The sequence below is a fragment of the Vanacampus margaritifer genome, chromosome 4 (assembly GCF_051991255.1).
Source record: "Vanacampus margaritifer isolate UIUO_Vmar chromosome 4, RoL_Vmar_1.0, whole genome shotgun sequence".
Classification (NCBI taxonomy): Eukaryota; Metazoa; Chordata; class Actinopteri; order Syngnathiformes; family Syngnathidae; genus Vanacampus; species Vanacampus margaritifer.
This window is the reverse complement of record NC_135435.1, coordinates 3,516,983-3,540,509: the sequence shown is the minus strand read 5'-3', so window position 1 is coordinate 3,540,509 and position 23,527 is coordinate 3,516,983. Positions and strand designations below refer to the sequence as shown.

Genomic DNA, 23,527 nt, shown 5'->3' with positions numbered 1-23,527 from the left:
ACCTCCCAAGCTCAGCGCGGACACTTTACCACTATCCCACTGAGCTGGACATGTCAATGATTATGTCATCCCCTGACATCAGCATCTATTGATAATTCTGAACATCCGGGCATTTCTGATATTTCCACAATGCGACACAATGCAAATGTTTCCTACAAATGGCGTATTGTATTGCTTTTGCCTGTGACTAGCATTAAAAAACAGGCAGATTGTTATAGTAGTTAAACATTTCATCACGTTTTGAATTCAAAATAATCCTCAAAAATGAAATTACAACGATCAAAAGTTGAATGCTCTTCAATGAACGGAAAGTGATATTTTGCAGAGTAAGACTGCCATTTTGGAATTGTCAACAAAATTGCATTTGTGGTGCCTCCTGTGAAAAAAAGTTTCTAAACACACACACACACACACACGCACGCACACACACACGCACGCACACACACACACACACACACACACACACACACACACACACACACACACACACACACCAGCAACCTTTTTAAACATTCCAATAAAACCACCAGTGATATAAGAAAAATATTTTATATTATATTTATTTCATAGTAATTGAAACCTTAAAACATGCCATTTAAGAAACAGTAATGGAATTTTCTCTCTCTCTGTCTCTCTCTCTCTCTCTCTCTCTTTTACTTTTTTTTATTACTAGGCTACGTCCTGTAGATGGCGTCCTTGTACAAATGCATTCTTGAAATCTGCTGTTGAGAGGTCCCCATTGACCGCTGCAACATCTCGGCTGGGAGCGCTGGGATTCCATCATTGTTTCTTAACTGGCCTGTTTTAAGGTTTGGGGTGGGGGTCGGGTGCACCAAACAACAAAAAGTGAACACCATTTTTGAGCACCGTTCTCATTTGACAACCACACCAAAGTTTTTATGCAGTGCTGTAGTTATTGTTTTCTGTCTTTGCATGTTGTTTATCTTCAAACATATTTAATGTGTTTACTTTTAGAAAAACATGATGAAAATGCCTTTACAGGGTCTTAAAATGTTTTAATGGATGGAAAATTGGAATAACCATTCGAGTATATGGCTTTTTATTTATTTTGGATGGATAGACTAAAATGATGTAAAAAAATATTTATTATTTTCATTACAACTACCTGTAAAAAAAGAAGAGAGCAAAGAATAGACAGAGAATACAAGTAACAATGCAGATCACCCAATGCTTGGAAGCAGAAGAAGAAAAAACTTAGAGAAAGTACAGTATACTTTATCAACACAACCATTTTCTTATTCGTTAAAAAAATAAAATATACAAATTGTAAAACATTAAATTACTCTAACTACCATTTTTACCAGCATGTTTTAGTTAGCAAAACCATTTATGTATTCACAGTATAATAAATGATTTATGAATGACTTTGCATGTCTGTCTGTTTATTTGTAAACACATTAGCATCATCTTGATTAATATTTTAGCTTTCAGTGTTTGACTCATTCACAGTACATGTATTGCAAGCCTACACACATGAAGAAGCTGCACGTTTTTTGTCCAGTCAGCCACGCCAATTGAAGAACAGCCAGGTCAACACAAGGAATAACGTCACTTCATGACTATAAAACGCTACTTTTTTCCCCACTCTTTCAACAATGTGGCTTTAAATGTGACTCAAATAATTTATTGATTATTACTTAAGAGCTTAATGCCGCTAATAGATTTACCAATCCTCTCATCACATCTGACCAATGACAGACCGCGGCTAATAAAGTCAAGCAGCCAAATGCATATTTGGCTTTATGGCTAAATTTAGCTATTGTGGTTTTTATTCAGGTGCGCCTTATAGTCTGGAAATTATGGTAAATTCCTCAGTTAAATCAGGTCTCATGTGATAATCCCATAAACCAATATATATATATATATTTTTTTGCTTTATTTCCTATTACAATCGAGCTGTTGCCTGTATACTGGTGCTAAGAGAAAAGTTTAGACATGGCTTTTTTTGTGTGCTTTTTTTTTTAAATACTGCATACTCCTCCGTGAATATGAAGGTTGTTTTTTTTTATACACCTGTGAATTGAAAAATCTTTGGTTGACATTTTGTAGTGTATAACAGAACTGTATAGATAAAGAACTACTCGTACACATATCAAAAAACAAGATAAGTAACTGGTCAGCTAACAAATACAAATCTTTGAGGGTTTTGTTTTTTTGGGGGTGGGGGGGGGACAATTATTGTCAAAATTAACAACATGACACGTACAAGTTTCTTCACAATTGTTTTTGGTTGTTATATTATGTGCAGCTTTGTAGTAAAGATCTGACCAATTGTACACAAAAACGCCAAGAAATATATGTACTGTATACATATTAGGGGTGCAACAATTCATGTGCATGTATCCAATCGTTCAATACAATGGAGTGGATTGGGTGTGCAAAGAACACACACTGAAAATGTGAAACGAAAGCTGGCTTTGGTAGTTGTGCCTGTCCTCTTCACTACAAGTATACGTATATATAGCACTGACTGCATTGCTACTTAGGGTGTCAGCAGAAGTCACAATAATTGAATACCATAAGTAGCAATAACTTAATACAAAGCGAGAAACAACAACCCTGCAAAACTAACTATATTACACACTGCCTGTACAAAATAACACTTGATCAATTAACACAGTCACAAGTGTTAATTATAATTGCAGCAAAGCTTTCTGGGAATGCTGCTTTTCTAATGGATCATTATTAAGCCCCAAATGACGCAAAACTACAAATCCTGCACAAAAAAAGGTCAAAATGTTACGACGGCGTATTTGGGCCACGTATAAATATATTAAATCATATTATATTATATTATAAAGGGGGCTAATATTCCGAGAAAAAACTCGCAAATTTGGCACTTTGTAAAGTCAAAAGTGGAAAATTTGTGAGAAAAAAAACTTACGACAAATACACGTACCGTAGCTATAGTCTAATGTGAGGATTTGTTGGTGGTTAATGGGACACTGATTATAAAATGAAAAGGCAGTATGGAGATGGATTCGTTCTTAATTTAAACTTTATTCGTCATACACGGCAGCTAGAGCGACAACACTTCCTGATCCCCTATCAGCTGACTAAACACTAACCAATCAGAAGCTAGCATAATTTTGGTAAATGCAAGTGAATGACGGCGAGCAGCAGATTCGACATATCAATTTAGCTACTTGTACAAAAAATACTAAAATGTATGAATGCGTAAATAATAATTCTGAAAACAAAGATGTACAAGTAAATATACATTTTAACAAACTAACTTTTAATGCTATCTGATCGCAAAGCGAGGCGCCTTTGTCACTGGCAGTACCCAACGGTTCAAAGAGTGAATGCTTAAAATCATATAGTTAATCTCTTCTATTATTATTATTATTATCATTATTATTTAAAACTTCCTTACGCTAAATGTTTTTAAAGTTTGTTGTCTAATGTTTCAATATTGTCAATGTATGTTCTTTTAGTAAATTTTGTAATCTACTTTTGTTTGTTTTCTCTTTTTCTCTCTGTTAACTGCTGTGTTTGTCGATGCTTATAGGTGTTGTTTTTCCTTTTGTAAAGCACATTGAGTTGCCTTGAGTATGAAATGTGCTATACAAAAAAACCTGCCTTGCCTTGGCTCTGCCAAAGCAATTACCGGTACTATCTTCTTATTTGAAAACCCGACCGAAAAGTATTGGCACAAACATGTGAGTAGTCTGCTACATGTATTTCTCGTAAGTTTCTGAGTTTTTCTCTTGCAAATCTGCCACTTCATAAAGTCGCAAATTTGCCACTTGCTTTATAAAGGGGCAAATTTGTGAGTTTTTTACTCAGAATATTGCCACCACCCTCTAAAAAATATATATTTTCGTGGCCTTAATACGCCGTCGTAAAATGTGATATATTCTTTATGAGAATCAATCAATCAATCTTTTTTAAATCTGGATTTTTAAACCATTGACTAATTTGCATGCATTTGTATGATGATCTTGTATAATGACTTTAATTTATGTAATTTGTGCATGCGTGTCCATATGACACAGTCAGTCTCAGGTTAGCATGTGCGCACCTGACGTATATGTGATGGACTCACAATGTGCCTTTCACAGCTAAGGCCAGACGGCAGCCATGTTACGTTGCTACTCTTATGTGTGATTTACGGCAGGATCCTTGTATGGAGCAATAAGAGCCTCTCAAAGAACGACCTTCCCTGTTTGCATTCACATTAATGTGATTTACAGAGATTAGGTTTACATTTCGCAGACAATTTCTTTCCTGATGGCCTTTGCTTCCATTTCATAGCTGATGGTTCTAACATGATGAAGATACTCTTTGAGTAACACTTGGATAAATGTTATAATTGCATTCTTACCAACTAAATGTGCGTGCAGCGCTTCTCCAAAATTATTGGTACATTTCCACCGTGGAGAAACAAAATAATATGAAAACGCTGAGGATAAATTAATGTATTAAAGTTAGATGCGCTCAGCGAGTGGCAATGTAAGATGGCCGCCGGTGGCTTCACATCATACTACAGCAAGTAGGCGACATTGTGGGCATTGACCTATATTTGATGACTCACAATGCCGCTTACTCGCCGTAGTGAGAAGTGAAGCCACTGGCAGCCATCTTGCAATTGTCAGTAACAGTGACAATGTAAGATGGCTGCCCTGTGGATTCATTCATGAGTGGCCAATTGTTGGTCCATCATATATACGTCCGTCGTGCACACACTGGTGAGTTCATTTGTCGGTATACATCAATGGCCAGTAAGTCGTGTCAATGCAATGCACGTGCATACAAGCAGAACGTTGTGCAAGGGATAAATGATGTAACATCGTCTTGTGTCTTTTATCATGCACAATGTAGAGCACACAGTGCAATGTAAAGCTCAAAACTTAAATAAAAATGTATCAAAAATTTGCAATTAAAATAATTATTTATTTATTTTTATATATTTAAAAAATGGTTTTGAAAAATTATCATAGATCAAATTGAACCAGGAATTTTGTGTATTGTTGCACCCCTAATTATATATACAGTGCTGCTCAAAAGTTTGTGAACCCTGCAGGCATGGTCAGATTTTGTGTATAAAATATTAAAATAACCTTATTAAATCTTTAGTCATACCCCAAAATACAATACTGACATTGAAAATAATGGACTTGAACAAAAAGAATGATAATATTGTCATTCATTATTGAGCAAAAGTTGTTGATTTAAGAAAAACTTATGGGTGCAAAAGTCTGTGAACCTCTCACTTAATCAGACATTGCACCTCCTTTTGCAATGAGAACTTCATCCAAACACTTTCATTAGTGACTTATCAGTCTTTCACATCTACTTTTATTTTTGCCACTCTTCCTTCCAAAATGCAACCAGTTGAGAAAGGTTGGATGGGCGTCTAGCATAAACTGCCCGCTTCAGGTCCCGCCACAGTATTTTGAAAAAATTTAAGTCAGGATTTTGACTGGGCACATCCAGAACATGAATCTTGTTGTTCTTCAGCCATTCCTTGGCTGTATTGCTGGAATGCTTTGGATTATTGTCATGTTGCATGATCCATCTTCTACCACGCTGTAACTTCACAAAGGATGACGTCAGGTTATGTTCCAGGATTTCACAATATTCCTATGAATTCATGATTCCCTGTGGAGTTGTCCAGGTTGTCCAGGCTCTTCAGGTCCTGAGGATGAAAAGCCAGCCCAGAATTTAACATTCTCACCCCTATGCTTCACTCTAGGGTGAGGGTTATTTTGCTGATAAGCAGTGTTGACTTTTCACCAAACATGACTGTTTTAGTTGTGACCAAACAGTTCAATTTTGGACTCATCTGTCCACAGAAGGGACTTCCAAAAAGCTTCAGTGTTGTCCAGGGATGGGCAGCTTCTACCTAGCAAGCCTTCCATGAAAGCCTTGTTAATTTACTTTTCTTCTGATTGTTGAAGCATCCACATGTGCCCCAGATGCAGCAAAAGAGGTCTGCAAATCCCTCGATGTCATGCGCAGGTTGGCTTTCACCTGAATTATCATTTGTCTTGTGGGTTTTGCTGATATTTTAAAAGGTCATCCACTTCTAGGCTGGATTTGTAGTGATTTTCAGTGTTCTCTAGTTGCAGATGATCTGCTTCACAGTGGAATGATGAAGCAAAACATTTTTTTAGATGACTTCTTAGCTTTCCCCAGACAGATATGCTGTCACTACCCACTTCTTGAGGTTCCCTGAGATTTCTCTTCCTCTCAGCATGGGTTCACCTGGGTAAGACTAAAGTGACGTGGTTTTGTCTCTGTTTCAGGCAGTGATACACAATTTCTTTGCTAAACCTCTCTCATTTCAGTGGTTAGTTTAGCTACCAATTTATCCTACCTGATCCTATTTGACTGCTTGTTTTAAGCAATGCAGCTCAGGGTTCACTTACTTTTGCACCTACATGAATTGACCACCAAAAACTCTTTTAATTTAGTTTTGACTTCACAATTGATTAAAAAAACAAAAACAAAAAAAAACAATGCATTGAAATGCTAAGCCTACACCTGTTATTTCATATAAATTGTAATGGTTCAGATTGAACAACAAAATTAGGTTGAAACAATTGGAAAGTCCAAATTGCTCAAGAGGTTCATAAACTTTTGAGCAGCACTGTATGTATATATATCCATCCATCCATCCATTTTCTTGGCCGCTTTTTCCTCACAAGGGTCGCGGGGGTGCTGGAGCCTATCCCAGCTGGCTTCGGGCAGTAGGCGGGGTACACCCTGAACTGGTTGCCAGCCAATCGCAGGGCACACAGAGACAAACAACCATACTCACAATCACACCTAGGGACAATTTGGAGTGTTCAATTAACCTGCCATGCATGTCTTTGGAATGTGGGAGGAAACCGGAGTACCCGGTGAAAACCCACGCAAGCACGGGGAGAACATGCAAACCAAAATCATAATCAGACTAGCTTAATTGTCATTGTACTACTCGGTGCAACAAAATGGAACAGACACAAATCATTGAAGAGACATAGAGAAACGACGACGAATGGGGGATACAGAACAGAAGCCCGCCAGGTCGCCTTTAATAGCGTCCGATTTTCTCAGATGAAAAGGAAAAAAATATGCCGAAATTGAAACTATGTGTATTGAAATTTGGACACAGAGTCCAGCAGGATTTCATTGCACAAGACTTACACTGGCACATGTATTGTTAATTTTTTTATACAGAGATGATTGCACTTTCAACAGTTTTCTTTCTCACAAACATTTTGATAAGGTGTACTGACTTTCACTGCCAATGATGGCCATAGACGTCAAAGATCGATTTAAACTCGGCTGGCAGTGAATGAGATAAAAGTCTTAATTTGATGAGCTTTTTAGTTGCTCTAAAAATGAACAAAATAAGGATGACCGGTCAGAATGAAATCTGCCAAAATCTCTATCCCTGGTCCATAGACACGCCTGTGGTAACAACCAAGTTTTTGTGGAGGTTTGGGTTCTGGCTATGCCTGTTTCTGCTGCGTACTGAAGAAAATGTAGTGTCACACCCAGGAACTTTACATTTGTGAAGCAATTTGAGATGGACAGTCTTGTAGTGCGCCCTGAATGTCCCCTTGTTGCTGTAGACCTTTTGGCACAAGTGGCAGGTTATTGGCGGCTCACTTTCCCCTCCTTGAAGTCCATTCTGTGCTTCCCCTCCACAAATCGAGATCTCGCCTCCACCGTGCAACAAGGTCCCTCTCCAAGGTGTACTGATGTTGTCACAGCTCTCATCACTGTCCTCCATGTAGACCGCTTCAACATCCAAATCTGCCCCATCTCCTTCCTCATGTTCAACTCCATCTGAGTCCCAGCAGGATCGACCACTGCTACTGCAGTGAGTTGGAGCACAGGAAGAGGTGCTTAGGTCCAATACTATCCCATCTTCACCACTTCCCCCATTTAATCGCTGGATCCCTGTTTTGTGAGATGTTTTATTGCTTTCTATAGGTATATGAATTTTGCTCATCGGATACACCAAACCCATGCGATTGTGTCCTCTGAAGATCACAGAGTTCTGGCAGGTTGAGTCTTGAAGAGACAGAGCTCTGTCTGACAGATGCTGGCTGCAGTCCCTGGCAAGAGAGTCTCTCTCCTTACAGTGGGTTGAGGGAGTGTAGAGGAGTTTTGCTTTGTTTTCATGCTCTTTGGTCATCAGCTTGTGGTGAAGGTTGAAATTTGCGCTATGCCTGCATAAAAAAATACCAGCATTTCAATTTAACAGGATTTCACAGTCCATTCATAATTTACACAAGCCTCTAGTACAGTGCCTAGCCTGCAAACGTCACATGATCAAACCCAGAAACAGGTGAGCCGTGACTGTCCCAAAGTTTCCCAGGCAGCCACTGGTGCTTTGATTCAACCGCTCATTTACTTGCCGGTTGAGGTGAGCACCCATCGCCAAAACCAAACTCTGGCAGGGTTTTTACTTTCTGGTCCGGGATTTGCCACGTCTGCCTGAGCCCTTACGCAATGTGAAGGAATTTTCAGTCGACAGCTAGTGGCTGTACAAGGCAAGTCAAGTAGGATTAAAATGGATGGATTTTTTTTCGTCTTCTGAATTCCTATTCCACAAACGGAATCTTAATCAAAGCTGACTATTTTTTTTCACCTGCGAGGAGCATTTCCGTGTAGGGGCTTGGAGTTTTTAAACTTTGATCACAAACAACTAGTTATCATAATGGCGCCATGAGTTATAGATTTTTAATAATTGGTTATTAATTGATTGCATCTGGTGTGCTATCATTTGACCGCATGTATTTGATAATTCACTTGATGATCTGACACTTGCATTGCATCGATAATCCATTAGAGGGCAGTATCACCCAGCTAATGGCTTTTCCAGCAACCTTGCAAGATTGCCCCAATTGAGAAAGGAGAGAGACCTATACTTAGTAATAGTGTGAAATGTTCTTTCTGATTTTGGGATATACTAATATGTTTGATATGTCCATTTATTATTTCATTTTTGTTATAACTCTATGAATTTAAAGCATTGTGACCGGATGTATCGAATATGACACATACCAAAAGTCATGTGGAAGTTGATTTTGAGTTTGTTTGTTCAAAAAGTCCAATAAATATGCTAATATTTAAAAAGAATCAACATTTTCTCTCATATATCTAATGGTTCAGGCTTTATAGGGTTAAATGAAATTAACTAAAGCCATGTATATACGTAGCCGGGTTTTTTGCAAACGGGAGATATTTTTCTGTGGTTTGCCTTGTCATCCACATGCCCGCGGGGATTTTTTTCATTACAAACAAAGTTTTCTAAAAACTCCGGCCAAAGTGAAGAATTGCGTATTTCTCCGGCTCCGCAGTCACGTGTGTCCATCAGTAAACAAAGTTTTACGTTGTCCTCTACACACCTCAAGTTGTTAAAAAAAAAAAAATTGAAGACAAAAAAGGCGGCGTGGATTTGCTTCCCCACCGGGGAGACACCATGTTTTTATATGTGTGTGTATGGTGAGTGAGTGGGGAAAAAAGTGAAAAATAAAATAAAAGAAGTGAAGCTTTTTAAGATTTTGTATTCATCCTCTTTGTTTTCCTCTATGTTCCGTTTATTATAAACTCATTGACTGTCAACAAGTATTTTTTAAATTAATTAAAAAAATAGTCTTGTGTGCGCTGACAGCACTGATCCGCATATATACTGATCAGTGGCTGACAGTCCATGCTTGTGTGACATATGGTGAAGTGACGTAAAAGATGAGCAGTATTTGGCTAACTACTGCCACCTAGAGGCTTGGCATGCATCTCATTGTAGGCCCAATTCGTGGACGTGGCGTCGCCAGACGGAAGCGTACTCTGATTGGATAGGATTTGGGGAACTGTTGCCACCTTAAGGTGTTGTTGGAATTGTTATGAATGTACTTAAAAACGCATTAATGCGGTTTGATGTGGATGTTTTCTTTTCCAGAAACGTGGTGGTGTGGACACTATTTTTTTCTACACCCAGAGAAGGGGAATATCCGTTTAAAAAAATACCCTGCTACGTGTGTACATGGCCTAACTAAACAAGTACATTTCACATTTGAAGTGGTACATGCATTATTTTCCAAATGGATCTATATGAAATTCACTTCTTATGAAAACTCCATGATCCAGTAATTGGACTCCACCGGGCCATGTCTCTTTGGTGGTTGCACACAAATTTTCAGGTTATACATTGTGGTTTGTCAGAAGTATGGACAGGAGAATCACCATATGCACCATGTGCAAGCCAGGCACATAAAAAATTCCTAAGTGCGAACGAGAGAATTTCTACTCCAAACTCTAAAAATGATTCATTTTCCTTTTTCTTTCACTTCAACTCAACTGCCCCTCACTTTGTTGCCCATAACATGGATGCAATCTCCTATCATAGCGAGTGTCTGTGAGTGTAGTGATAAACTGTAGCAACAATTTAGGGACATAGGATAACCTACATAGTAGAAAAGCAATTTAAAGGCAATAAAGTTTAAATGTGTTGAGATGCAAGCTTATCTTTATCTCACCGGTCTCGGCTTCTGCGTGAGGGAAACGTTGCACTGCAGCCATTCACTGTGCACATGTGCATCTCCTTAAGGTGCACATTTTGGTAGTGCATCCTGACACTGTCGGGGTTCTTAAAAGTCTTACCACAGATTTCACAGTGGCAAAACTGTTGAGCAGTGGGGTCAAGGTCCGATGCACTTGTGTTATCGTGACAGTCTACGCAGGCCTCAGATGCTTCCTTCTTGTGGTCTGACAGTTGAAGTACATTCCCATTAGTCAGCCTGTGCTTTAGCTTTAAAATGTGATTATCTTCAAATAGTGTATTTCTACCTTCTTTGTCATCACTTTCCTCATTAAAGCTGAGTTCCTGACTGGTCAACTGGTTGTCATGAAGGCTCTTGATTGACTTGTTTCTTAAAGAAGAGGATGGGCTAATGGTGGTTATTGTTTCTACTTGCTGCATGGTGTCATCCTCGTGTTCTTCCTTTAACATCCTAATGGTTTGGTCCAATAAAGACTTGCTGTCTTTCCTCTCTCGATCCTCATCAAAATACATGCCTTTCTCTTCATGGTCAATCTCAGCTCCCATGAAAATAATTTCCCCATCTGCTCTGTGACCACCACATTCTTCTTTGTTTCTGTTCAGGAAAGGAATGTCCTCTTCAAAGTTACTCTCTTTATCAATCTGCTCATCTGGCTCTAACGTCTCCTTTTCTATCTTTATTGGCATACTTGACTTTCGAGACTTCTTTTTTGGTATGGGGTCAGCATTGCAGACGTTAGGACCTGTGGTAGGTTTTACAGACACCGAGGATGACACTAGGGGGAGTGAGGGGAGTGTTCCTGGGGTGTTGGCAAGCTCTGCCGGTGTAACAAGGCTGCGGTAGAAAGGCAGGACTGGCTGTACTGTCTTTAAATTTGGAAAGAGAATGCCACTCTGGCCTACACTGGGGAAAGAGCTGCCGTGCATCTTTGGGCCGCAATCCACTTGGTTCACCATGTAGCTGGGAACGGATTTGTGACTCTCTGTAGAGCAGATTGGAATAGATGTGACATATTCAGATATTTTCTCTCCAGGAGAGTAATCTTCAGCAGATGAATTGTCCCGTATGTCTTTGTCTCTGTTGTTGCGATTCATGGGCATGTGAAGTCGTGGGTTAGGATTGGCACTGTGGCGGTTACGACTGCGCAGTGAACTGAATACCATATTGCATCCTTCAATTGTACATTTGTGTTTAATCTTCAGGTGCACCGCATTATAATGGATTTTCAGTGTGCCTTTGTCATAGAACGTCTTCTCACAGGCACTGCAAAATACACGGCCCTTCTTCAGAGATCCTCCTGCCCCACTTCCTATTGAAAGGCCCAATCCAATGCTCCCATTGTGCATCTTACCAACAGGTGACATTTGAATGACATCAGAGATTATGGAGGGTGTGAGTGGGCTATCAGAGTAGTCACTAGTTGAAAAATCTTCCACCTCAGTCTTTGTTGTTGAGGAAAGACATTCCAACGGTTTGTCTCCGGATTGGTCTTGAACTTCAATGAATGTGACAGAGTTGGAACCTATAAGGCTGCTGTCTGCTGAATAAAGAATATGGTTGGGGTTCTCATTTACTGCATTGTCCTGCTCTTGATCACATTGCCTCTGATTATGGTGCTCTACTGACCCTTGGCATGACTCCTGGTGTTGTTGGTGAAGCTGCTGGCATGAACCAGCTGGGGAGCCAAGAAATGGAGCTGGAATAGGGTTTAACAGCTGGAAAGGCAGCATGAAGGACATGCTTTTATTGTGGTTCTCAAAGTGGTGCATGCTGTTGCCTTTCTGCTTCTCCGATTTTGTTGCAGACAAGTTGGCAGTGGGGCATGGGGTGTTTCGCTCAATGAAAGTACGAATATCTGAGATGGTGCGAGTGCTGGGAACTAATACTGCTTGCCCCTCCTTGTCTTGTAGAGCCATGAGCTCCACGATGGATTTGGTCTCACCAAAGCGCAGAAACTGCTGCAGGGTTGCAATCTCTTCCTCAAATGTCATCATGGCCCAACGATCCAGTACTTTGCCTGCTACATCCTACAGACAAAACAGGGAAAATGGGATAGCAAAGTAGTACAAGGAAGGGAAGTGGGAAGGGTATAAGAATCGATGTAATAGAATGAAAGAGGGAAATGAAGAAAGATGGAGAACATTTCAACATTAGTGTTGTCTTTTGCAATACTCATTCATATTTATACCACAGGCTTGATGGCAAACCCTGCCCTAGACAGGACTGCAGAATGAAGATATCCAGTCCAGTTTTGGCACAACCAAAAACCATAAGAAATATCATACTATTTTACTACTTTATTTCCCTTCATATAAATCATGTAGATTTATCAATTCTGTATTGACTCCGAATTTGTGAACAGGGGTGCACGTAAGCCATGCACCAGTGCACATGAGCACTGGAAATTGAATACAGGGAGTCCTCGAGTTGCGTCGTTTCCAAGTTACGGCGCCCATGCCTCGTCCGTGGCACCTTCTTTTTCGTTAATTTCCCACAGCAATCACAACATTTTAAAGTTGTTTAAAGTTATGTTACCTCCAGCAACGGACATCCATCGAGCAGGTCGGCTCGCCATCAACCGCGCCACATTTCCGTGTTTAAGTTTGAATTAGCACCGCTCTGCTGTCCGTCAGCATTCAATATCTGTGCGGAAACACGAAACATTGGTTCCGGTGTCTTCCGGGTCGCAGAAATATGTTTATTTTTAAATTACTTTAAGTATTTAATGTAAATATTGACTTTAACGGTGAAATCCAACTTAATTTGGGTTACATCGCCAGCGTAGGAACGGAACTCCGCCGTAACTTGAGGACTCTATGTATTGCGCTTTAGTTCAAAGTCTGTCTGTGAGCTATTGTGCACTAAAGGATAGGTCAAGTCTGTCACGATTGCTTCTAATGGATAACTTCAAAATATAAGCTACAGTACAGGCCAAAGGTTTGTACACACCTCATTTAATGCTTTTGCTTTATTTTCATGACATTGTAAATTCTCACTAAAGGCATCAAAACTACAAATGTACATATGTGGAGTTATGTACTTCACAAAAAGGTGAAATAACTGATAATCCATCCATCCATTTTCTTAACCGTTTAGTCTTCACAGGGGTCGCTGGAGCCTATCCCAGCTGGCTTCGGGCAGTAGGCGGGGTACACCCTGAACTGGTTGCCAGCCAATCACAGGGCACACAGAGACGAACAACCATCCACATTCACAATCACACCTATGGACAATTTGCCGCCTATAACTGATAACATGTTTTTTTAATATTCCCAATTCTTCAAAATAGCCACACTGATTTGTAATTATATAAAAGACAAAAGCAGACATGAACATTTTAAATTTGAATGATAAGAGAACAAGAAATATGATACTTTTGGATTCTTTTAACAGGGATTATTTACCATTCAATTATCTTGATTACTGTGAAGCATGTCAAACTCAAGTCCTCAAGGGACACGGTCCTGCATGTTTTAGAATAGGTTTCCCTTCTCAAACACACCTGATTCATCAGCCAGCTCTGCAGAAACCTGATAACAAACCTGATTATTTGATTCAACTGTGTTAGAGGAGGGAAACTTCTAAAACATGCAGGACTGCGGCGGGAGTTTGACACCTATGCTAATGAATTCACTTTATACCATAATATGAATTTCAGGCCACATCACAAAGCCCTCAGTTATACTGTTAACAGACAAGAAATATGGGGGGATATATTTATATAATCGTGCATTTTTGTACATAGAACATGTGCATTGGTACAAAATTTTAAACATTTTTGGTTTTAAAAAAAAGGGATTTTTTTTTTTTTACATAAACTATTATGCATACTCTTGCATATTTATACATGTATGCCAGCAATTATACTGTACGTGGCAAATATTGCACTAAAGCTTTATTTGAAAAAAATAAATAAAAATCCTGAATTGAATCAAAATTGCAACATTTGTTAGAAAATCACATTTCAATCTTTTCCTAAAATCACACTAGAATACTCACATACATACTTTGTATATAAAAGAAAAAACACACCACACACATATTTTGAGACTCACAAAGAAGGAAGGAATGAGCAGAAGGGGCTTTTTACTGAACAAGCAAGACTAGCTTGATCAATACCTCTCCCTTGGCCCAGTGGTGAACACATGTAGGTTTGACTGTCTTTGAAAGTGTGGAGCAACTTCATGCTGAAACCATGATTAATATTTCATCACAAAGCATTCACTGGCAGCCTGTCAAAGATTCCAGCTCGATGTTTGCCATTGGAGGAGCTAAGTGAAATTAATATGCAGCCCAACTTGAATATGTGATGTTTTAATTAAATAAGATCATCTGACATTGCGTGTAGTCCAGACCGCTATAAGCTATAAGATGCAATGTGAGAATAAATCTGGTGGGCAAAACATGGTATTTATGCTTTTTTTATTTTATTTTTTTTATAGTAATGTGTTCAGAAGGTTAAACAAAAGTGATTCATGAATCAAACATAATGTTACTTACTATTATAATATATTCAAATGATATACATTGATTTATTTACATTTGTATTGGCTTTCTGCAGTTTTAAAGTTGGGCCATTCCATTACTGAGTAATTAAAGGGAAAGTCACCCCCCCCCGCCCCCCAAAAAAATTTGGGACAATAATATGTTTTATGCAGCCCCACTGGTCTAAATATGGTATGTTGGTTAATATTGTGTTTATGGAATGAGTTAAGCAGCAAAATCCAACCAATTTTATACATCTCAGGGGCGGCCATTTTGACACTTGCTTTCGACTGAAGATGACATCAATGTCGCTCAGGGCTAAGGCAACGACCAATCACAGCTCACCTGTTTTCTGAAGCCGAGCTGTGATTGGTTGTTACCTGAGACCTGAGCCACATTGATGTCATCAAATGGTCGCCCCCTGAGATGGAAAAAATGGCTGGATTTTGCTTAATAACTCTTATTCTACAAATGTAATATTAATAAGATTGTCATGTTTAGACTAGTGAGGTCACATATAACATATTATTGTCAAGGAATGTTTGAGGTTGACTTCCACTTTAATTACTGCAATAGCGCATGCACACATACATTTATTTATTATTAAAATAGTTGATTTATTTCACTTTTACATTCTAAAAAGTGTTTTAATCACTTGTTTACAGGGTATGCCTGTAAGGATAATCGGGTTGAGCGTGCAGTAGGAGTCTGCAAAAAGGTTGTTGGCACCTTCTCTTTCAGCTGAAAGAAGCGGAGGGACTTGACAGCCTTGCAAGGAGAACTTGGTCTCCCCGAGCATCCGCTCATCGCTGAATCTCCTACCCAATGGGGATCACGTCAAAGAGTCTGTAGATAGGGCCATAAAGCCTTTGCATGACTTCTCTGATGCATTATCCGGAGAAACATGTGAGTATCTCTCGCATAAAACCAACCCTAGACCTGTTTAATAACAGTCTGCTCAAGGCTGCTGAAGATGATACTGAGCTAACAATGAAAACAGGTGTGTTGGACTATCTCAACAGCAAATACAGTAATCCGGCTACATAAGATTTGATTGACATTGCCTCACTGTCAGATCCCAGATTCCGTACAACATATAATGCTTGAAGAGAGCTCGAAAGCCTAAAAGAAAGAGTTGTTGCTGAAGACTGCTCCATGCACTACAGAGGCATTCTAGCTGGCTGTACTGCTGAGGAGGACAAATCAGCGAGTCAGCGTAATGTTGAAGACGTTGTTGAACCCCAAGAAAAGCAGAAGAAAACCTTCTGCGGCTTGAGTTAACTGTCAGCATATTTACGTTCACCTGAAATTGATGGGGATTCAGACCCCCTTCAGTGGTGGAAATTAAATGAGGCACATTTTCCTAGACTCAGTAAGTCGGTAAAAAATAAAGGAAAATACCTGTCAATACCATTGACAAGTGCCCCATCAGAAAGGGTATTTAGTACTGGGGGAAATTTTGTGACATGCACCAGAGCTTGTCTTTTGCCATAGTCAGTCGACAGGCTAGTTTTTCTTGCAAGGAATTTAAGAGTTTAATTACAATCAAAACTGGTGCTGATTATTATAAGCTGTTATTCTTGGGGTTCTGTCATATACTGTACAAATGTTATTTTGAGTTGAACTCACTGAGTTGTATTTTTGCACAAGCTAAGAATATTGGATGTGTGGTTTACAATACCCCCTCCGTGAGTCATCACCTTATCGTGGTGGAGGGGTTTGCGTGTCCCAATGAGCCTGGGAGCTATGTTGTCCGGGGCTTCATGCCGCTGGTAGGGCCACCCAAGGCAAACAGGTCCTAGGTGAGGGACCAGACAAAGCATGGCTCAAACGACCCCAATGACGAATACAAACCTTGGATTTTCGTTTCCCTTGCCCGGACGCGGGTCACCGGGGCCCCCCTCTGGAGCTAGGCCTGGAGGTGGGGCTCGAAGGCGAGCGTCTGGTGGCCGGGCCTATACCCATGGGGACCGGCCGGGCACAGCCCGAAAAGGCAACGTGGGTCCCCCTTCCCATGGGCTCACCACCGGTGGAAGGGGCCAAAGGGGTCGGGTGCGCAGTGAGTTGGGTGGCAGCCAAAGGCGGGGGCCTTGGCGGTCTGATCCCCGGCTACTGAAGCTAGCTCTGGGGACATGGAATGTCACCTCTCTGACAGGGAAGGAGCTCGAGCTGGTGTGCGAGGCTGAGAAGTTCCGACTAGATATAGTCTGACTCACCTCCACACACGGCTTGGGTTCTGGTACCAATCCTCTCGAGAGGGGCTGGACCCTCTTCCACTCTGGAGTTGCCCACGGTGAGAGGCGCAGAGCAGGTGTGGGCATACTCATTGCCCCCCAGCTAGCCGCCTGTACGTTGGGGTTTACCCCGGTGAATGAGAGGGTAGCCTCCCTCCGCCTTCGGGTGGGGGGACGGGTCATGACTGTTGTTTGTGCTTATGCACCGAACAGCAGCTCAGAGTACCCACCCTTTCTGGAGTCCTTGGAGGGTGTGCTGGAGAGCGCACCCCCTGGAGACTCCCTCGTTCTACTGGGGGACTTCAACGCTCACGTGGGTAATGACAGTGAGACCTGGAGGGGCGTGATTGGGAGGAATGGCCCCCCCGATCGAAACCCGAGTGGTGTTTTGTTATTGGACTTCTGTGCTCGCCACGGACTGTCCATAACGAACACCATGTTCAAGCACAAGAGTGTCCATATGTGCACCTGGCACCAGGACACCCTAGGCCGTAGTTCGATGATCGACTTTGTAGTCGTGTCATCGGACTTGCGGCCGTATGTGTTGGACACTCGGGTTAAGAGAGGGGCGGAGCTGTCAACTGATCACCACCTGGTGGTGTGTTGGCTCCGATGGCGGGGTAAGATGCCGGTCCGACCAGGCAGGCCCAAACGTACTGTGAGGGTCTGCTGGGAACGTCTGGCAGAATCCCCTGTCAGAAAGAGTTTCAACGCCCATCTCCGGCAGAGCTTCTCCATTGTCCCGGGGGAGGCGGGGGACATTGAGTCCGAGTGGACCATGTTCCGCGCTTCAATTGTTGAGGATGCCGATCGGAGCTGTGGCCGTAAGGTGGTTGGTGCCTGTCGTGGCGGCAATCCTCGAACCCGCTGGTGGACACCAGCGGTAAGGGATGCCGTCAAGCTGAAGAAGGAGTCCTATCGGGCCTTTTTGGCCTGTGGGACTCCGGAGGCTGCTGACGGGTACCGGCTGGCCAAGCGGAATGCGGCTTTGGCGGTCGCTGAGGCAAAAACTCGGGCATGGGAGGAGTTCGGTGAGGCCATGGAAAACGACTTCCGGACGGCTTCGAGGAAATTCTGGTCCACCATCCGGCGTCTCAGGAGAGGAAAGCAGTGCACCGTTAACACTGTGTATAGTGGAGACGGAGTGCTGTTGACCTCAACTCGGGACGTCGTGAACCGGTGGGGAGAGTACTTCGAAGACCTCCTCAATTCCACCAACACGCCTTCCTTTGAGGAAGCAGGGTCTGGGGACTCTGAGGTGGGCTCCCCTATCTCTGGGGTCGAAGTCGCCGAGGTGGTTGGAAAGCTTCTCGGTGGCAGGGCCTCGGGGGTGGATGAGATCCGCCCGGAGTTCCTGAAGGCTCTGGATGTTGTGGGGCTGTCGTGGTTGACACGTCTCTGTAGCATCGCGTGGACATCGGGGACGGTGCCTCTGGATTGGCAGACCGGGGTGGTGGTTCCCCTTTTTAAGAAGGGGGACCGGAGGGTGTGTTCCAACTTTAGAGGGATCACACTCCTCAGCCTCCCAGGTAAGGTCTATTCAGGGGTGCTGGAGAGGAGGGTCCGTCGGGAGGTCGAATCTCGGATCCAGGAGGAGCAGTGTGGTTTTCGTCCCGGCCGTGGAACAGTGGACCAGCTCTACACCCTCAGCAGAATCCTCGAGGGTGCGTGGGAATTCGCCCAACCAGTCCACATGTGCTTTGTGGACTTGGAGAAGGCGTTTGACCGTGTACCTCGGGGAGTTCTGTGGGGGGTGCTTCGGGAGTATGGGTTACCGAGCCCCCTGATACGGGCCATTCGGTCCCTGTACGACCGATGTCAGAGTCTGGTCCGCATTGCCGGCAGTAAGTCGAATTTGTTTCCGGTGAAGGTTGGACTCCGCCAAGGTTGCCCTTTGTCACCGATTCTGTTCATAACTTTTATGGACAGAATTTCTAGGCGTAGCCGAGGCGTTGAGGGGGTCCGGTTTGGTGGCCTCAGCATTGCATCTCTGCTTTTTGCAGATGATGTGGTGCTGTTGGCTTCTTCAAGCCGTGACCTCCAGCTCTCACTGGAGCGGTTCGCAGCCGAGTGTGAAGCGGTTGGGATGAGGATCAGCACCTCCAAATCCGAGACCATGGTCCTCAGTCGGAAAAGGGTGGAGTGCCCTCTCCGGGTCGGGGAGGAGGTCCTGCCCCAAGTGGAGGAGTTCAAGTATCTTGGGGTCTTGTTCACGAGTGAGGGTAGGTTAGAGCGGGAGATCGACAGGCGGATCGGTGCAGCGTCTGCAGTGATGCGGACGCTGTATCGGTCCGTTGTGGTGAAGAAGGAGCTGAGCCGAAAGGCAAAGCTCTCGATTTACCGGTCGATCTACGTTCCTACCCTCACCTATGGTCACGAGCTGTGGGTCGTGACCGAAAGAATAAGATCCCGGATACAAGCGGCCGAAATGAGTTTCCTCCGCAGGGTAGCCGGGCTCTCCCTTAGAGATAGGGTGAGAAGCTCGGTCATCCGAGAGGGACTCAGCGTCGAGTCGCTGCTCCTCCACGTTGAGAGGAACCAGTTGAGGTGGCTCGGGCATCTGGTTCGGATGCCTCCTGGACGCCTCCCTGGGGAGGTGTTCCGGGCATGTCCTACCGGCAGGAGGCCCCGGGGACGACCCAGGACACTCTGGAGAGACTATGTCTCTCGGCTGTCCTGGGAACGCCTTGGGGTCCCGTCGGATGAGCTGGCTGAAGTGGCTGGGGAGAGGGAAGTCTGGGCTTCCCTGCTAAAGCTGCTGCCCCCGCGACCCGACCCCGGATAAGCGGAAGAAGACGGACGGACGGACGGACGGTTTACAATACCTGTTTACAAGCTGTGTATGTTAAATTTACATTAAACTGATTTAAAATCAGTGTACGTTATTGTCTGAAGATTTTTGGGGAACAAATCAAACCTTGTTTAAAGCTGGAGTCCAACATTTTCCCTCAGAAATAAACACTAGATAAACGCAAGATGTACAGTATACACATGAACTCCTTCTCAATCTACAACTCTGGGCTTCTGTTTATGTGTAGTGGTGATTTTGCCCTCAACCACCACCACCCAGCCTGTATTTTGCCATTTTGTTGTGCTTTGCCAACAGTGAGACGATTCTGGGCAGAAAGTCAATGTTTACCCCCGCCTGCCAATCGCAGAGCGGGGGGCGGGACGCGTGAACGTTGAGCGAGTATCGAATGAGCCATTGGAGGAGTCAGTTTTGAATTGCTTGTTTACAAACAGAAACGATCAAAACTCTGGACTCCACCTTTAAATGTTTTTTTTTATTTTTATTTTTACTTTTGATTAAAATTGATTAAAATCGTAATCGTCCAGAATGACAAAAATAAATAAATTGAAACTCCATATCGCCCAGCCCTAGTCGATAAGGATGAGCATGACTTCACCCAAATTCCCCAAATTTGTTGGTGAACACTGGCGGTGCGGGACACAGCCAACCTGAAGGAGTCCTCTTTAGACTGCTGAGGGGTAACCTTGCCAGCAAGCTGATTTCTCGCGGTATTTGTGAATTCACAAACTCCGGAGAATACATCTTGTACCGCTCTCGCTGATACGTTTGCAGCCGACCTTTTTTAGTTCGGACCAATCAGGCGTTGTTTAGGCGGGACGAAACCAATAAGCCCCAATGACAGGGAGGGAAAGAAACATAACAGACGAATGGTCGCTACAATTAATTCTGTTCTCGCAGAATTACTCACCGTTTCCTTGTTGAATTTGAACAGCGAGAGGTGTTTCATTCATTTTTATCTGGTAAAGATGTTCTGTCCAAATGATTTCAAAGCAATCAATTATCCTTCACATTTGCAATGCCAAAGTGCAATGACAATTGACCGTCTTAAATTTCCAGAAAGGGTGGCTGACACTTGTCTAAACTACAAGTAAATTTTTTGCACTGTTGAACCTAACTGAATGAGTGGTGTAGTAGCGCGCTCACCCTGTAAGCAGTAGGTCCCTGGTTCACATCCCATTCAGGGATATTTTTTTTCCCTCTTCTCCTCTACTACAATTTCTTGCGACAAGGAGCCGTTTTGTTTCAAATGTTTATTGAAGAATTTTACATCGGTCCAATTTGCACGAACCCCTGGGCGTTATTTGTCCATTTTCTGGCTTTTTTCTGTTTTTCATCAAAGAAAAAGCATTTGAAAAAAATACACTAGGGACCTGACATTTTACCAGGATTGTTAAAAAATGTAGAAGTTCAAATTGGCGCCATGCTGTAATTTATAATTATTACCAAACAGGAGGGAGAGATTCACACGAAGTTGTTGTAATAATGCCCGATTTTGGCTCATTGACTCCCATTATAAATCACAGTTTTTGATATGATGTAAACCTGATGTGTTATAATGCATTTTCCGTGATTACTGATGCAATCGCTTCTTTGACGAGTCATAAACATGAAAATAGAGGAATTTGTGTGTTTAGAGTGTTAAAACAAAAATCCACTAGGTGGCGCCAAAGGCTAATAAATGAATACAAAATGCATGCATAAAAAAATTCTATTGTTATGACTTATGGACTTGTTTGAGCCTCTAACTATGTCATATGAAATATTCAAATTATTATTTTATTTTATATATATATATACAGCATAGTTAGTCTTGCTATTAGCATAATACTGCTATTGTTGTCCATAGGGGGCATTAAACAAAACAAAACAAAACTATATATGTGTAGATAGGTCTGATGCCACTGAACATTTTGAGTGGTTGAAAGTGAAAAAATATTCATAAATGACTAAGTTATCTCACTTCAAAGGAAATGCCGGATTTGGGCAAAATTACAAGAGTTTTGTGCTATTCGGAAAACTGCCATTGTGTGAAAACTGGGCATGCAGAAAAAATTCTATTGTTATGATTTATGGACTTATTCAAGCCTCTAAATATGTCATATGAAATATTCAAATTAGTCTTTTATTTTATATATATATATATATATATATATATATATATATATATATATATATATATATATATATATATATATATATATACAGCATAGTTAGTCTTGCTATTAGCATAATACCGCTATTATTGTCCACAGGGGGCATTAAAAAATTTAAATAAAATAAAAACTATATATGTATAGATAGATCTGATGCCACTGAACATTTTGAGTGGTTGAAAGTGAAAAAAAATATTCATAAATGACTAAGTTATCTCACTTCAAAGGAAATGCCTGATTTTGGCAAAATTCTAAGAGTTTTGTGCTATTCAGAAAAACACTATTGTGAAAAACTGGGCATGCATAAAAAAATTCTATTGTTATGACTTATGACCTTGTTTGAGCCTCTAACTATGTCATATGAAACATTCAAATTAGTATTTTATTTTATATATATATATATACAGCATAGTTAGTCTTGCTATTAGCATAATACTGCTATTATTGTCCATAGGGGGCATTAAGAAAATAAAATAAAATAAAAACTATATATGTATATATAGGTCTGATGCCACTGAACATTTTGAGCAGTTTAAAGTGAAAAAATATTCATAAATGACCAAGTTATGTCACTTCAAAGGAAATGCCAGATTTTGGCAAAATTACAAGAACTTTGTTTTATTCAGAAAACTGCCATTGTGTGAAAACTGGGCATGCATAAAAAATTCTATTGTTATGACTTATGGACTTATTCAAGCCTCTAAATATGTCATGAAATATTCAAAGTAGAACTTTATTATATATATATATATATATATATATATATATATATACACAGCATAGTTAATTTTGCTGTTAGCATAATACTACTATTATTGTCCATAGAGGGCATTAAAAAAAAAAAATTTTTAAACTATATATGTATAGATAGGTCTGATGCCAGTGAATATTTTGAGCGGTTGAAAGTGAAAAAAATATTCATAAATGACTAAGTTATCACACTTCAAAGGAAATGCCAGATTTTGGCACAAATTACAAGAACTTAATCAAACTATAATAACGCGGTTATAAAGACGCGGTTATACTGCAAGGGCTGTTGGCCGGTCTTGTGGTCATTCAATGGAGTGCTCGAACGCAGCTCTCCAAAGTTTGTGGGCGGCAACCACATGGGAAGAGGCAGGGTTATACAGAACCGGGCATTTTACTTCCGCATTAGAAAAATAGGCAGCAAAATACCTAATATTGCCTATAAAAATAAAAAAAAATTAAAGGCAAGATTTAACCATTACATGCCAACAGTTAACTGTGGAATGGCTTAAAATACGAAGATACATCCCCTTTAAAATATTGTTTTAATTTGGAAAAGAATGTGCAGTATTT

At 41.4% G+C, this 23,527-nt stretch overlaps 1 protein-coding gene across 2 annotated transcripts in view; it reads right to left on the bottom strand.

Moving 5' to 3' along the window:
- Nucleotides 1–589: 589 nt before the first annotated feature.
- Nucleotides 590–23,527, bottom strand: part of bnc1 (basonuclin zinc finger protein 1) — a 37,915-nt gene continuing 14,977 nt past the window's right edge. For both annotated transcript variants that reach the window (XM_077564770.1, XM_077564769.1), the window contains exons 4-5: nt 10,500–12,550; nt 590–8,189 (exon numbers count right to left, since the gene is read on the bottom strand). In XM_077564770.1, coding sequence (XP_077420896.1) covers nt 7,400–8,189; nt 10,500–12,550 — 2,841 coding nt within the window. In that variant the 3' untranslated portion in view covers nt 590–7,399. The remainder of the gene's footprint in view (nt 8,190–10,499; nt 12,551–23,527) is intronic.